This window comes from Oncorhynchus gorbuscha, linkage group LG09 (genome assembly GCF_021184085.1).
Source record: "Oncorhynchus gorbuscha isolate QuinsamMale2020 ecotype Even-year linkage group LG09, OgorEven_v1.0, whole genome shotgun sequence".
Taxonomy (NCBI): Eukaryota; Metazoa; Chordata; class Actinopteri; order Salmoniformes; family Salmonidae; genus Oncorhynchus; species Oncorhynchus gorbuscha.
In genome coordinates this window covers 38,960,664-38,974,004 of record NC_060181.1, presented here as the reverse complement: position 1 = coordinate 38,974,004, position 13,341 = coordinate 38,960,664, and the positions used below count along the sequence as shown (strand labels likewise).

Sequence of the window (13,341 nt, the reverse complement as noted above, 5' to 3'; positions counted from 1 at the left end):
GTTTTGCCAGCTAGGTGACAGTGCTCATGTTTTCGTGTGAGTACATATTGATCTGCAGCTAACCATCACCTCCAGATGGACTTTTCAGGAAGCTGAGTGGATGTGATTGACCTATCCAGACAGGCGTAGATAAACGAATGTGTGAAGATGGACCAAGGATAGTGGAAGGAAAAAAAGGAAATGTGTTTTATGGTCACAAACACCAGATAGGTGCAGTGAAATGGGGATGTGTTGGTATGAGTGATTTTAAGAGCACGGAGTAATTGTTCTCTGTGTGTATCTATGAATCAGACAGCTGCGCCACAGACAGAGAGAGAGATTTATGCCGAGGCAGATTTGAGGGGACAATAAATCTTAGGATGCTGTCAGCCTGTAAAAAACGCATTGATGCAACGTACGAAAATCACATTGCCATTGTGCTGCACTTATAGAACGTAGATATAGGATGCATGTAGAAATGAGACAAACATCTTTAGAACTTAATGATGTTGTCCTCTTGATTCTTTACAAGAAAATCTGTTATAGCTATGATATGTGCAAGAGGTAATACTTTTGAGGGTTTGGCTCCTTGCTCAAAGGTGGCTGCAAATATGAGATCTTTTTTTTGTGTGCAGTCGCCATATGTTGCGGGTTATCCGTCCATTTTGTTGAAGAAGAGAATTGGTCCTCGATGACATATCAATTTAAATAACGTTTTAATATGCTTATAAATATATGTCCCATAGGGTATCAGTGTTGTGGAGCAGGAACAACTGGACAACACGATGATTGAAATGGACGGCACAGAGAACAAGTGTGAGTCTCCAGGTTCCTACCAGAGAAACAGATCGAATGTGTCAAGCTGTATCCCCCGATCAATTCAGGTCCACCATTAACTGAGAGAATGGGCTTTTGTCTGAACCTAGATCTTGGTAGCCCTTTTGGAATTGATCACATTTCCTTCATCGTCGACAGCTCAGTTTGGTGCTAATGCTATCCTGGGAGTCTCCCTGGCCATTTGCAAGGCTGGTGCAGCGGAGAAAGAGGTCCCCCTGTACCGTCACATCGCTGACCTGGCGGGAAACACCGAGCTGGTGCTGCCAGTTCCAGTGAGAGACACTACTTATATAACTGTCATATCAGAGGAGGAGGTGGTGTAGCATGATAACAATAATTAACACTGAAACATAATGGTATGTGTGATAAAAGTAACATATATGAAAAAAATATGGGAAATGTACTGCACCATACCTGCTGAATATGGGTATTGGCCGAACGGCTAATTCCCTTCTGTCTCCTCTCATCTCCTTTCCAGGCGTTCAACGTGATCAACGGCGGCTCCCACGCGGGCAACAAGCTAGCCATGCAGGAGTTCATGGTACTTCCTGTCGGGGCGGAGTCTTTCAGGGATGCGCTACGAGTGGGCTCGGAGCTGTACCACACGCTCAGGGGGGTGATCCAGGAGAAGTACGGCCAGGATGCTACCAACGTGGGGGACGAAGGGGGGTTCGCCCCCAATATCCTGGAGAACAGTGAGGGTAAGTGTAGCAGAGTTGATTTAGAGAATCACAGTCCTGTGAGGGGCAGACCTGCCTGAGACCGATAAGCCCAATTGTCAACCTCTGACTACAGGGACTTTAATGATAAACTCAGCAAAAAAACAAACGTCCTCTCACTGTCAACTGCGTTTATTTTCAGCAAACGTAATATGTGTAAATATTTGTATGAACATAACAAGATTCAACAACTGAGACATAAACGGAACAAGTTCGACAGACATGTGACTAACAGAAATTGAATAATGTGTCCCTGAACAAAGGGGAGGGGGTCAAAATCAAAAGTAACAGTCAGTATCTGGTGTGGCCACCAGCTGCATTAAGTACTGCAGTGCATCTCCTCCTCATGGACTGCACCAGATTTGCCCGTTCTTGCTGTGAGACATTTCTGGGGGGAATGGCCCTAGCCCTCACCCTCCGATCTAACAGGTCCCAGACGTGCTCAATGGGATTGAGATCCAGGCTCTTCGCTGGCCATAGCAGAACACTGGCATTCCTGTCTTGCAGGAAATCACTCACAGAACGAGCAGTATGGCTGGTGGCATTGTCATGCTGGAGGGTCATGTCAGGATGAGCCTGAAGGGCGGGTACCACATGAGGGAGGAGGATGTCTTCCTTGTAATGCAATGACAACAAGCTCAGTCCGATGATACTGTGGCACACTGCCCCAGACCATTACAGACCCTCCACCTCCAAATCGATCCTGCTCCAGAGTACAGAGTACAGAGTACAGACAAAACCGCGACTCGTCAGTGAAGAGCACTTTTTGCCAGTCCTATCTGGTCCAGCGACGGTGAGTTTGTGCCCATAGGCAACATTGTTGCCGATGATGTCTGGTGAGGACCTGTCTTACAACAGGCCTACAAGCCTTCTGTCCAGCCTTTCTCAGCCTATTGTGGACAGTCTGAGCACTGATGGAGGGATTGTGCGTTCCTGGTGTAACTTGGGCAGTTGTTGTTGCCATCCTGTACCTGTCCCGCAGGTGTGATGTTCAGATGTACCGATCCTGTGCAGATGTTGTTACACGTGGTCTGCCACTGCGAGGACGATCAGCTGTCCGTCCTGTCTCCTGTAGCGCTGTCTTAGGCGTCTCACAGTATAGACATTGGAATTTATTGCCCTGGCCACATCTGCAGTCCACATGCCTCCTTGAGGCATGCCTTAAGCACGTTCACGCAGATGAGCAGGGACCCTGGTCATCTTTATTTTGGTGTAGAAAGCCCTCTTCAGTGTCTTTCATAACTGTGACCTTAATTGCCTACCGTCTGTAAGCTGTTAGTGTCTTAACGACCGTTCCACAGGTGCATGTTCATTAATTGTTTATGGTTCATTGAACAAGCATGGGGAAATGGTGTTTAAACTCTTTACAATGAAGGTCTGAAGTTATTTGGATCTTTATGAATTATCTTTGAAAGACATGGTCCTGAAATGGGTCCGTTTCTTTTTTTTTGCTGAGTTTATAATGGTTAAGCCGTTAGATTCCCCAGCGAGACATCCGCGGTACAACTCTGTTTTAAAAACATTTTGCTACGTGCTCCACTGAACACGACTCTGGTAACCCTTTGACCCGAGTTCAAATTATACATTCTCTTGGGGACTGTTTGAAAATAGTGGACTGTGCCAATGTTAATATACTATATGTGCATTTACCCCACTAGACAAAATCTTCTCACCCACAAACTACTCTACGCTACAGAAATTAAATCCTAAGGTGATAATGAGTTTGCAGCCTGCCTCTGTGACCGTGTCTGCTCATCTGTATGTTTGTCACGACGTGTTCTCATATTTCCCAACAAGCCAAGGCAAAGTGTATCAGATGATCTTTGGACTGACACTGTGTGTGTGTGAGCGCTTAAGCTTGTACTTGAGCTTGCATTGGTGTGTGCGTGTATGTGTGCGATAACACTGGGCCTTGGGCTAAGAATGATGCCGCTATCCCACTATTGAATAAGTAGCTAGGTGTGACAGGAAGTCAGAACCCTGGCAAGATCAAAAAAGAAGTGTGAAAAGCCTAAAGGAGTGTTAGCTGTAGCCTCTTAGAATATATTTTGGTCTGTAGTATCTCTCAAGCATCTAGAACAGAATCGTGTGTGTAGTCTTGCAACCTTTCTGCCTCACTCTCAACCCCACCCCAGTGTGGATACTTGACTATTTCTGCTTTCAGCAACACAGCAGCATCGTCTCACCAAACAAACGACAAGACAAGTTGGCTAAAGCAGAAACGGAGTGGTTCAGATTGTTATTCGACCGATTATGATTTTTCAACGCCACTTCACATTATCGGAGGACAAAAAAAAGGCAATACCGATTTTTGAAAATGTATTTATAAAAATGACAATTACAACAATACTGAATGAACAATTATGAACAATTATTTTAACTTAATACAATACATCAATAAAATCAATTTAGCCTGAAATAAATAATGAAACATGTTAAATTTGGTTTAAATAATGCAAAAACAAAGTGTTGGAGAAGAAAGTAAAAGTGCAATATGTGCCATGTAAGAAAGCTAATGTTTAAGTTCCTTGCTCAAAACATGAGAAAATATGAAAGCTGGTGGTTCCTTTTAACATGAGTCTTCAATATTCCCAGGTAAGAAGTTTTAGGTTGTAGGTATTATAGGAATATTTCTCTCTATACCATTTGTATTTCATCTACCTTTGACTATTGGATGTTCTATATAGGCACTTTAGTATTGCCAGTGTAACAGTATAGCTTCCATACCTCTCCTCGCTCCTACCTGGGCTCGAACCAGGAACACAACGACAACAGCCACCCTCGAAGCAGCGTTACCCATGCAGAGCAAGGGGAACAACTACTCCAAGTCTCAGAGCAAGTGACATTTGAAACGCTATTAGTGTGCACCCTGCTAACTAGCTAGCCATTTCACATCACATCGATACACCAGCCTAATCTCGGGAGTTGATAGGCTTGAAGTCATAAACAGCAGAGCTGCTGGAAAAACGCACAAAGGTGCTGTTTGAATGAATGCTTATGAGCCTGCTGGTGCGTACCATCGCTCAGTCAGACTGCTCTATCAAATCATAGACTTAATTATAACATAATAACACACAATTATGAGCCTTAGGTCATTAATATGGTCGAATCCGGAAACTATCATCTCGAAAAGAAAAAAAAACGTTTATTTTTTCAGTGAAATACGGGACCATTCCGTATATTATCTAACGGGTGGCATCCATCAATCTAAGTATTCCTGTTAGATTGCACAATCTTCAATGTTATGTCATAATTACGTAAAATTCTGGCAAATTAGTTCGCAATGAGCCAGGTGGCCCAAACTGTTGCATATACCCTGACTCTGCTTGCAATGAACACAAGAGAAGTGACACAATTTCACCTGGTTAATATTGCCTGCTAACCTGGATTTCTTTTAGCTAAATATGCAGGTTTAAAAATATATGCTTCTGTGTATTGATTTTAAGAAAGGCATTGGTGTTTATGGTTGGGTACACGTTGGAGCAACGACAGTCCTTTTTCGCGAATGCGCACTGCATCGATTATATGCAACGCAGGACACGCTAGATAAACTAGTAATATCATCAACCATGTGTAGATAAAACTAGTGATTATGATTGATTAAGTTTAATGCTAGCTAGCAACTTACCTTTGCTTCTTACTGCATTCACATAACAGGCGGGCTCCTTGTGAGGCAGGTGGTTAGTGCGTTAGACTAGTTAACCGTAAGGTTGCAAGATTGAATCCCTGAGCTGACAAGGTAAAAATTTGTCGTTCTGCCCCTGAACAAGGCAGTTAACCCACCGTCATTGAAAATAAGAATGTGTTCTTAACTGACTTGCCTTAGTTAAATAAAGATGAAATAAAGTTGTAAAAAAAAAAAAAAAAAAGAATCGGCAAAATTGGCATCCAAAATGACCGATTTTCCGATTATGAAAACTTGAAATCGGCCATTCCGATTATTCGGTCGACCTCTAGTTCAGATGCTAGGTAGAGTCTACCCTTACACCCTTCCTCTCTCGTTCTTTCTTTCCTTCCCTCCTTCTTATTTCTGTCTCTCCCTTCAGCATTGGAGCTGATAAAGACAGCCATCGAGAAAGCGGGCTTCACGGATAAGGTGGTGATTGGGATGGATGTGGCGGCATCCGAGTTTTACCGCGAGGGGAAGTACGACCTGGACTTCAAGTCTCCTCCGGACGCTAACAGACACATCAGCGGAGAGGAGCTGTCAGACATCTACCAAAGCTTCGTTAACGACTACCCAGGTAGGCAGACGGTTATCTGACACCTACAAGATTGTTAATTCAATCGAACATGAATTTTATTTATTTATTTTATTTGAGAGTTAAACAAAAAAACACACAGTGCATTATTTTTTAAAAACTAGACAGTGATAACACAATACCTTTGTCCCCTTTGTAGTGGTGTCCATCGAGGACCCATTTGACCAGGACGACTGGGCCGCCTGGTCCCGCCTAACCGCTTCCGTGGGCATCCAGGTTGTCGGGGACGACCTGACGGTGACCAATCCCAAGAGGATAGAGAAGGCTGCCGAGGAGCGGGCCTGCAACTGCCTGCTGCTCAAAGTCAACCAGATTGGCTCTGTCACTGAAGCCATCCAGGCGTAAGTGACCCCATGTCACATGACCCCACGTCACATGACCAGTCAATCAATCACGTTGATATACTTGTATATAGATGTCAATCTCTGTCACTTGGCCGGGCTAGGTTGTCCTTGAAAAAGAGATGAATTACCTAGTAATATATAGAAGGAACACTATGATGCTCTATAACAAGGTTATGTAGCTCTAATGATGTAGGTCCGTGGTTCCTCACTCTGGTCCTTGAGTAACCCCAACAATAGCATTTTTATTGTAGCCCAGGACAAGCAGCTGATTCAACTTGTCAACTAATTATCAGGCCCTTTAATGAGTTGAATCAGGTATGTTTGTTCAGGGCTACAACAAAAATGTGTGCTGTTAAGGGTACTGGAAGACAAGAGTTTGGGACCGCTGAGGTAGCTAATTCTGATCAAATGTCTTGGTCGGATCTGATATGATTGTCACGGGTCTTGGTTATGTGTAATTATAACCGACTCGTCCGGAAGGACCCATACAGATCCGAACGCGACTGCTGCAGTAGTGAGAAAGAGAAATGTTGTAATTTATGCTGCTGCTCTTGTTGGCCAATCATGAGTCGTCAAAGCGGCATTAGTCTACAGTCATATAGAGCCTGGCTCTTTCTGCAAAAGTTAGACATCTAATCAATGGAAGATGGACGGAATGAAAAGTTAAAGGAGATAGATAGACTATAATGACTAAGAGCCAACAGATACTTAATATTCTGAATATAGGAGTTGTTGTTATTTGTAATTGTAGGATTATAAAGTGAATGCAATGCAGCTAACGTTAGCTAGCTTAATTAGCTTCTCCCGGTTTGAAGCAGTCAAGACAGGCGCAACGTCATCCTATTTGATGATAAATAACCTAGATTTGGCAGCTATTAGTCTACTATAGCGCAAGTCGGCTGGTTGCTGTCTCTCGTCTCTCGCTCCCTCCTCCCGGTGTCACCCGCTCAGGGTACGGCCCCTCCCAGCTCCGGTTAATAAAGTAGCTTAAAAAATGACTTTACTGCTGCTTCCCTCACTTGGATCGGACCGGGTCTGGATCCGACTAGGTCTATACGGAACAGGTCTAGTTGTCATCGGTTCGGAACGGGTCTCTATATTTACAATTGTTATTTTTGGCCCCGGTGGGAAAGCCCCAGGCCCATTTAGGAACGGATCCAAAATACCTTTAGTAGGTAAGGTTCAAGCAAAGTGTGATGTCATTCATACACATTTATGTAGCGTCAATCATCACGTCTGTCTCTTGGCCAGGTTGGAAGTCCTTGAGCAAGAGATGTCAATGGTGGTTACCTGCTCAAATAAAATATTATTTAATTAAGCAAATAATGAGCTTTTTTTACATTCACATGATCATCAATCAGTCATATTTATATAGCCAATACTTCCATCTATATACCTGTCAAATGTTACAACACTCATAGCCATCAATCATTGACATTTTACAGCTATCCATCATCTATAACTGTTGTCATCAATCTTGACCATAAGTACAGCCAACGGTCATTGAAAGTTGTTCAATTAAAATGTATTAACATAGCCGTTAATCACTTAGAATCCTACATTCATTAAACTATCCTTTTGGTACCCTCTCTGATAGTCTATTGCCCACACCCCACCTATCCTCGTTGTCTCACGCTTATTCTACTCTCCATCTCTCTCTATCCCTCTCTCTTTATGTCTCTTGCTTAATCTCGGTTTCTCTATCTCTCTCTCTCTCTGTATATCTGCCTGACGCCTTCTCTCTCCCTCCCAGATGTAAGCTAGCCCAAGCCAATGGCTGGGGGGTGATGGTCAGTCACCGTTCGGGAGAGACAGAGGACACTTTCATCGCTGACCTGGTGGTGGGGCTCTGCACTGGACAGGTACACACTCACTCAGAGAGACGTGGAGCATTCCACACAGACACAGAAGTCCCTGATCATTAATACAAATCTGACCACAAAATTGTATCGCTTTCACTAAATTTGTTCTAATTCTCTCTCTCTCTCTCGCGCTCTCTCTCGCTCTCTCTCTCAGATTAAGACAGGAGCCCCGTGTAGATCTGAGAGGCTGGCCAAGTACAACCAGCTCATGAGGTCAGTGGTCAAACATGATCGTCTTTAGCTATCCTGACAAATGCTATTCAGTGGCTTATATTGCTTCTTGATGGAATTTGCACCTCAAAACAATACATCATTTTTACACTGTGTGTACAATTCATTAAGAACACCTGCTCTTTCCATGACAACACCTGCTCTTTCCATGACAGGCTGACCAGGTGAATGCTATGATCCCTTATTGATGTCACCTGTTAAATCTACAGGTTAAATAAGGATTTGTAAGCCTTGAGACATGAGATTGTGTATTTGTGCCATTCAGAGGGTGAATGGACAAGACAAAATACACTGAACAAAACTATAAATGGTCCCTAAATGTTTCCTAAACTGAAATAAAAAATCCCAGAAATGTTTATGCACAAAAAGTGTATTTCTCAGAAATGTTGTGCACACATTTGTTTATATCTCTGTTAGTGAGCATTTCTCCTTTACTAAAATAATCCATCCACCTGACAGGTGTGGCATATCAGGTTGCTGATTAAACAGCATGATCATTACACAGGTGCACCTTGCACTGGGGCCACTTTAAAATGTGCAGTTGTGTCACACAACACAATGCCACAGATTTTTGGAGAGTGTGCATTTGGCATGCTGACTGCAGGAATATCCACCAGAGTTGTTTCCAGAGAATTGAATGTTAATTTCTGTCTGTTATACAGCCCTTTTGTGGGGAAAAACTCAACTCATTCTGATTGGCTGGGCCTGGCTCCACAGTGGGTGGGGCCTATGCCCTCCCAGCCTACCCATGGCTGCACACCTGCCAAATCATGTGAAATCCATAGATTAGGGCCTAATTAATGTATTTCAATTGACTGGTTTCCTTATATGAACTGTAACTCAGTAAAATCGTTGAAATTTTTGCATGTTGCGTTTATATTTTAGTTCAGTATATTTAAGTGCTTTTGAACGGGGTATGGTAGTAGGTACCAGGCGCACCGGTTTGAGTGTGTCAAGGACTGCCAACCTGCTGGGTTTTTCACGCTCAACAGTTTCCTGTGTGCATCAAGAATGGTCCACTACCCAATGGACATCCGGGCCAATGGCAGAACAGGGGTCGAAAATGGCTCATTGATGAAAGAGGACAAAGGACACCGACACGAATTGTGCAGCATAACAGACGGGCTACAGTTTGTCAACTGACAGTCCAGTACAACATTGGTGCCCAAAGACCCATAAAATAATGCACAACTCGTCGTACCTTGACACGAATGGGGTATGGCAGCCAACGATGTACAGAGTTCAACTTCTTTCCTCAAAAAACAAGAACAACCACAGTTTGCTAAGGAACGAATACACTGGACACTGGGGAATTGGAAAAAACATTGCTTGGTCTGATGAATCTCGGTTCCTGCTGGCAGGACTAGGTTATGGCGAAAACCACATAAGTACATGCATCCATCATGCCACGTGTCAACATTGCATGCTGGTGGTGGTGGTGTGGAGCGTTTTCATCCTTGATAAAAGTGGAGCAACGTTTGAATGCCGCAGGATATCTGAACATCATTGCCAATCAGGTGCATCCCTTCATGGTGTATCCATCTGCAAATCAATTTTTTTCAGCAGGACAATGCCCCATGCCACAAGGCTAAGATTGTCCAGGAACGGTTCCATGAACACGACAGTGACTTCAGCTTACTGCAGTAGCACGCCCAGTCACCAGATCTCAATCCAATTGAGCATCTGTGGGATGAGATGGAACAAGCTATTCGGAGTAGAGATCCACTCCCAGCCAACTTGACACAACTGTGGGAAGCATTGAAGTCCACATGAGCCAGCATCCCTGTGGAACGCCTTCGACACCTTGCAGAGTCCATGCCCCAGTGAATTGAGGCTGTTCTGAGGGCGCAACGCAATATTAGGAAGGTGTTCCTAATGTTTTATACACTCTAGTGTATTTCCATAATAAACACTGCATCTCAAAGGAATAATAATACGCTTCTATTATTGCATGTAAGCATATACTAACATATATTGTGTCGAGACCAACAAGCTACTGTTACAGGTCAACAATCCCTCAAAGTAAGAATAGGAGTAGGACCACGTTGCCCCAAAACACTGATCGAACGTCCGTTTTACTTTCTACCTTGAATGGTTTACGGTCAGGTTAGTAGCATTCAGTTACCGTAAACTGAACCTAGACCTGTACCTGCATATAAGGCCAGCTTCCACCTTGAGTGTGACGAAGCGCAGCCCAGGAGCGTATTCATACACATCCCACTCTAAAACAGCGTCGCTGAGCTAATTGCTGTGACACTCATGCTAACACCCCAATGTCACCCCATGAGAGCCAGTCAGAGCGCAGACAGCACCTGGGATCCGCTCAGGGTAATCCCATTGGGCTCTTAGCAGGACAGGGAGGGCCTCTTACCCAATCATAGCAGCATTAACCGATAACAGCCACTATAACACCCTGATCACTGGGTTAATGGTCCAGGTAGAAGTTGCACAGTTCTAGAATCCGATTGCATGACTCCTAATAATGATCACTGGGTTAATAGTTGCAGGTGGAGGTGTAATTCAGTGCATTCAGACCCCTTGACTTTTCCCACGTTGTTATGCTACAGCCTTATTCTACCAATTTACTCAATTGTTTTTTCCCCCTCATCAATCTACACACAATACCCCATAATGACAAAGCAAAAACTGGTTTTGAGAAATGTGTGTGTGTGTGTGTGTGTGTGTGTGTGTGTGTGTGTGTGTGTGTGTGTGTGTGTGTGTGTGTGTGTGTGTGTGTGTATATATATATTACTTTTTTTACTGAAATATCACATTTACATAAGTATTCAGACCCTTTACTCAGTACTTTTGGTGAAGTACCTTTGGCAGCGATTACAGCCTTGAGTCTTTTAGGAGATGATGCTACAAGCTTGGAACACCTGTATTTGAGGCGTTTCTCCTATTCTTCTCTGCAGATCCTCTCAAGCTCTGTCAGGTTGGATTGGGAGCGTCGCTGCACAGCTATTTTCAGGTCTCTCCAGAGATGTTCGATCGGGTTCAAGTCTGGGCTCTGGCTGAACCACTCAAGGACATTCAGAGACTTGTCCCAAAGCCGCTCATGCGTTGTCTTGGCTGTGTGTTTAGGGTCGTTGTCCTGTTGGAAGGTGAACCGTGGCCCCAGTCTGAGGTCCTGAGCGCTTTGCAGCAGGTTTTCATCAAGGATCTTTCTGTACGTTGTTCCATTCATCTTTCCCTCAAGCCTGACTAATCTCCCAGTCCCTCCCGCTGAAAAACATCCCCACAGCATGATGCTGGCACCTCCATGCTTCACCGTAGGGATGGTGCCAGATTTCCTCCAGACGTGGCGCTTGGCATTTAGGCCAAAGAGTTTAATCTTGGTTTCATCAAACCAGATGATTTAGTTTCTCATGATCTGAGAGTCGTTTAGGTCCTTTTGGCAAACTCAAGTGGGCTGCCAAGTGCCTTATACTGAGGAGTGGCTTCCGTCTGGCCACTCTACCAAAAAGGCCTGATTGGTGGAGTGTTGCAGAGATGGTTGTCCTTCTGGATGGTTCTCCCTGACCAAGGTCCTTTTCCCCCAATTGCTCAGTTTGGCCAGGCGGCCAGCTCTAGGTGGCTCTTGGTGGTTCCAAACTTCTTCCATTTAAGAATGGAGGCCACTGTGTTCTTGGTGACCTTCAATGCTGCAGACATTTTTTGGTATCGTGCCTCGAGACATTCCTGTATCGAAGCTCCATAGACAATTCTTTCTACCCCATTTCTTGGTTTTTGCTCTGACATGCACTGTGGGACCTTATATAGACAGGTGTGTGCCTTTTCAAATCATGTCCATACAATTGAATTTACCACAGGTGGACTCCAAGTTAAGATAAGAATACCTCAAGGATAATCAATGGAAACAGGATACACCTGAGCTCCATTTTGAGTCTCATAGCAAAGGTTCTGTAAATAAAGTATTTCTCTCTTTTATTTTTAATACATTTTAACATTTCTAGACACCTTTTTTGCTTTGTCCTTTTGGGATATTGTGTGTAGATTTTTTAATATTTTTAATAATGCTAATGTAATAATGTGGAAAAAGTCAAGGGGTCTGAATACTTTCCAAATGCACTGTATGTAACCCCAGATTTAGGATCTGATTGCCCAATTACAGCAGCATTAACCAATAATGGCAACTATATTTCCCTGATCACTGGGTCAACTGCAGGTAGAAGTCGCCCCCAAGCCTAGCCACAGATCTAAGTTCAGATTGCCTGGGCTTTTACCTAGAGCATATGGATGTTGGATGCATTTACCTGTTGTATCACTGTTTTCTCGTTCTCTCTTTGTCCATTCTGCTGGTCTCTTTAGGATCGAGGAGGAGTTGGGAGATCAAGCTCGCTTTGCGGGCTATAACTTCAGAAACCCCACTGCCCTGTGAGACCTGACAGACCGACCGACACATCACCGCCGACTATACTCAGAGCCTCAAACTACACGCACAGAAGAACTACAGGGTAACGTTAAACATGTACAGTTAACTCTGATTTTGAGACACATAGACTGATAGACAAAAATGTAAAGAGACCGACTGACCGACCGACAGACACAAACATGGAAATAGAGACACACAAGTGTAGAAATGAAGCCTGAGGCGCCTAAACAAGACTGAGATGAGTGTCAAAGAAGGAAAAAAAAGAGAAAATGAAACACACAAATAATTTGTAAAAAAAAAAAATACACACCGCTGTAAACAACAACAAAAAACACTGACCAATGGCCGACAAGGACAGACTAACTAGGCGGACTGAGGAGAAGAAAAAAAAAATACATATTGTATTGCACAGTTGTTTGCTTTTTCACCCATGATGACACAAACTGAACTCTCCCTCCTTCATCCCCCTCTCTTTTCTGGCTCTGCAGTCGTCCCTTGTTCTTGTTGTTGTTTCTTGGTTACCTCCACACTCCCTCTCCTGGTGTTGCTATGATTGCAGAAATAGGCCTGTTCCTCCATGCTTGAAGTTCCAAATTTCCCCTTTCCCTACTTTACATTGATTCCTCTGTCAAAATAATTGCTGTTGAAAGACAAAACTACTGTCATGAAAAAAATACATGTGAAATAAAATTATTGTAATTTACAGTTTCAACCACATTGGTGTCTTTTTTT

At 43.7% G+C, this 13,341-nt stretch overlaps 1 protein-coding gene across 5 annotated transcripts in view; it reads left to right on the top strand.

Annotated features, from left to right (window-relative positions):
• The window catches only part of LOC124043561 (gamma-enolase), a 22,989-nt gene extending 9,675 nt beyond the window's left edge, over positions 1–13,314 (top strand). For 4 of the 5 annotated variants that reach the window (XM_046362268.1, XM_046362269.1, XM_046362272.1 and 1 more), the window contains exons 5-12: positions 726–795; positions 955–1,088; positions 1,295–1,517; positions 5,582–5,779; positions 5,937–6,138; positions 7,895–8,003; positions 8,158–8,216; positions 12,546–13,314. In XM_046362268.1, the coding sequence (XP_046218224.1) occupies positions 726–795; positions 955–1,088; positions 1,295–1,517; positions 5,582–5,779; positions 5,937–6,138; positions 7,895–8,003; positions 8,158–8,216; positions 12,546–12,615 (1,065 nt within the window). In that variant the 3' untranslated portion in view covers positions 12,616–13,314. The remainder of the gene's footprint in view (positions 1–725; positions 796–954; positions 1,089–1,294; positions 1,518–5,581; positions 5,780–5,936; positions 6,139–7,894; positions 8,004–8,157; positions 8,217–12,545) is intronic. The other variant, XR_006840347.1, reaches the window with a different exon arrangement.
• Positions 13,315–13,341: the final 27 nt, after the last annotated feature.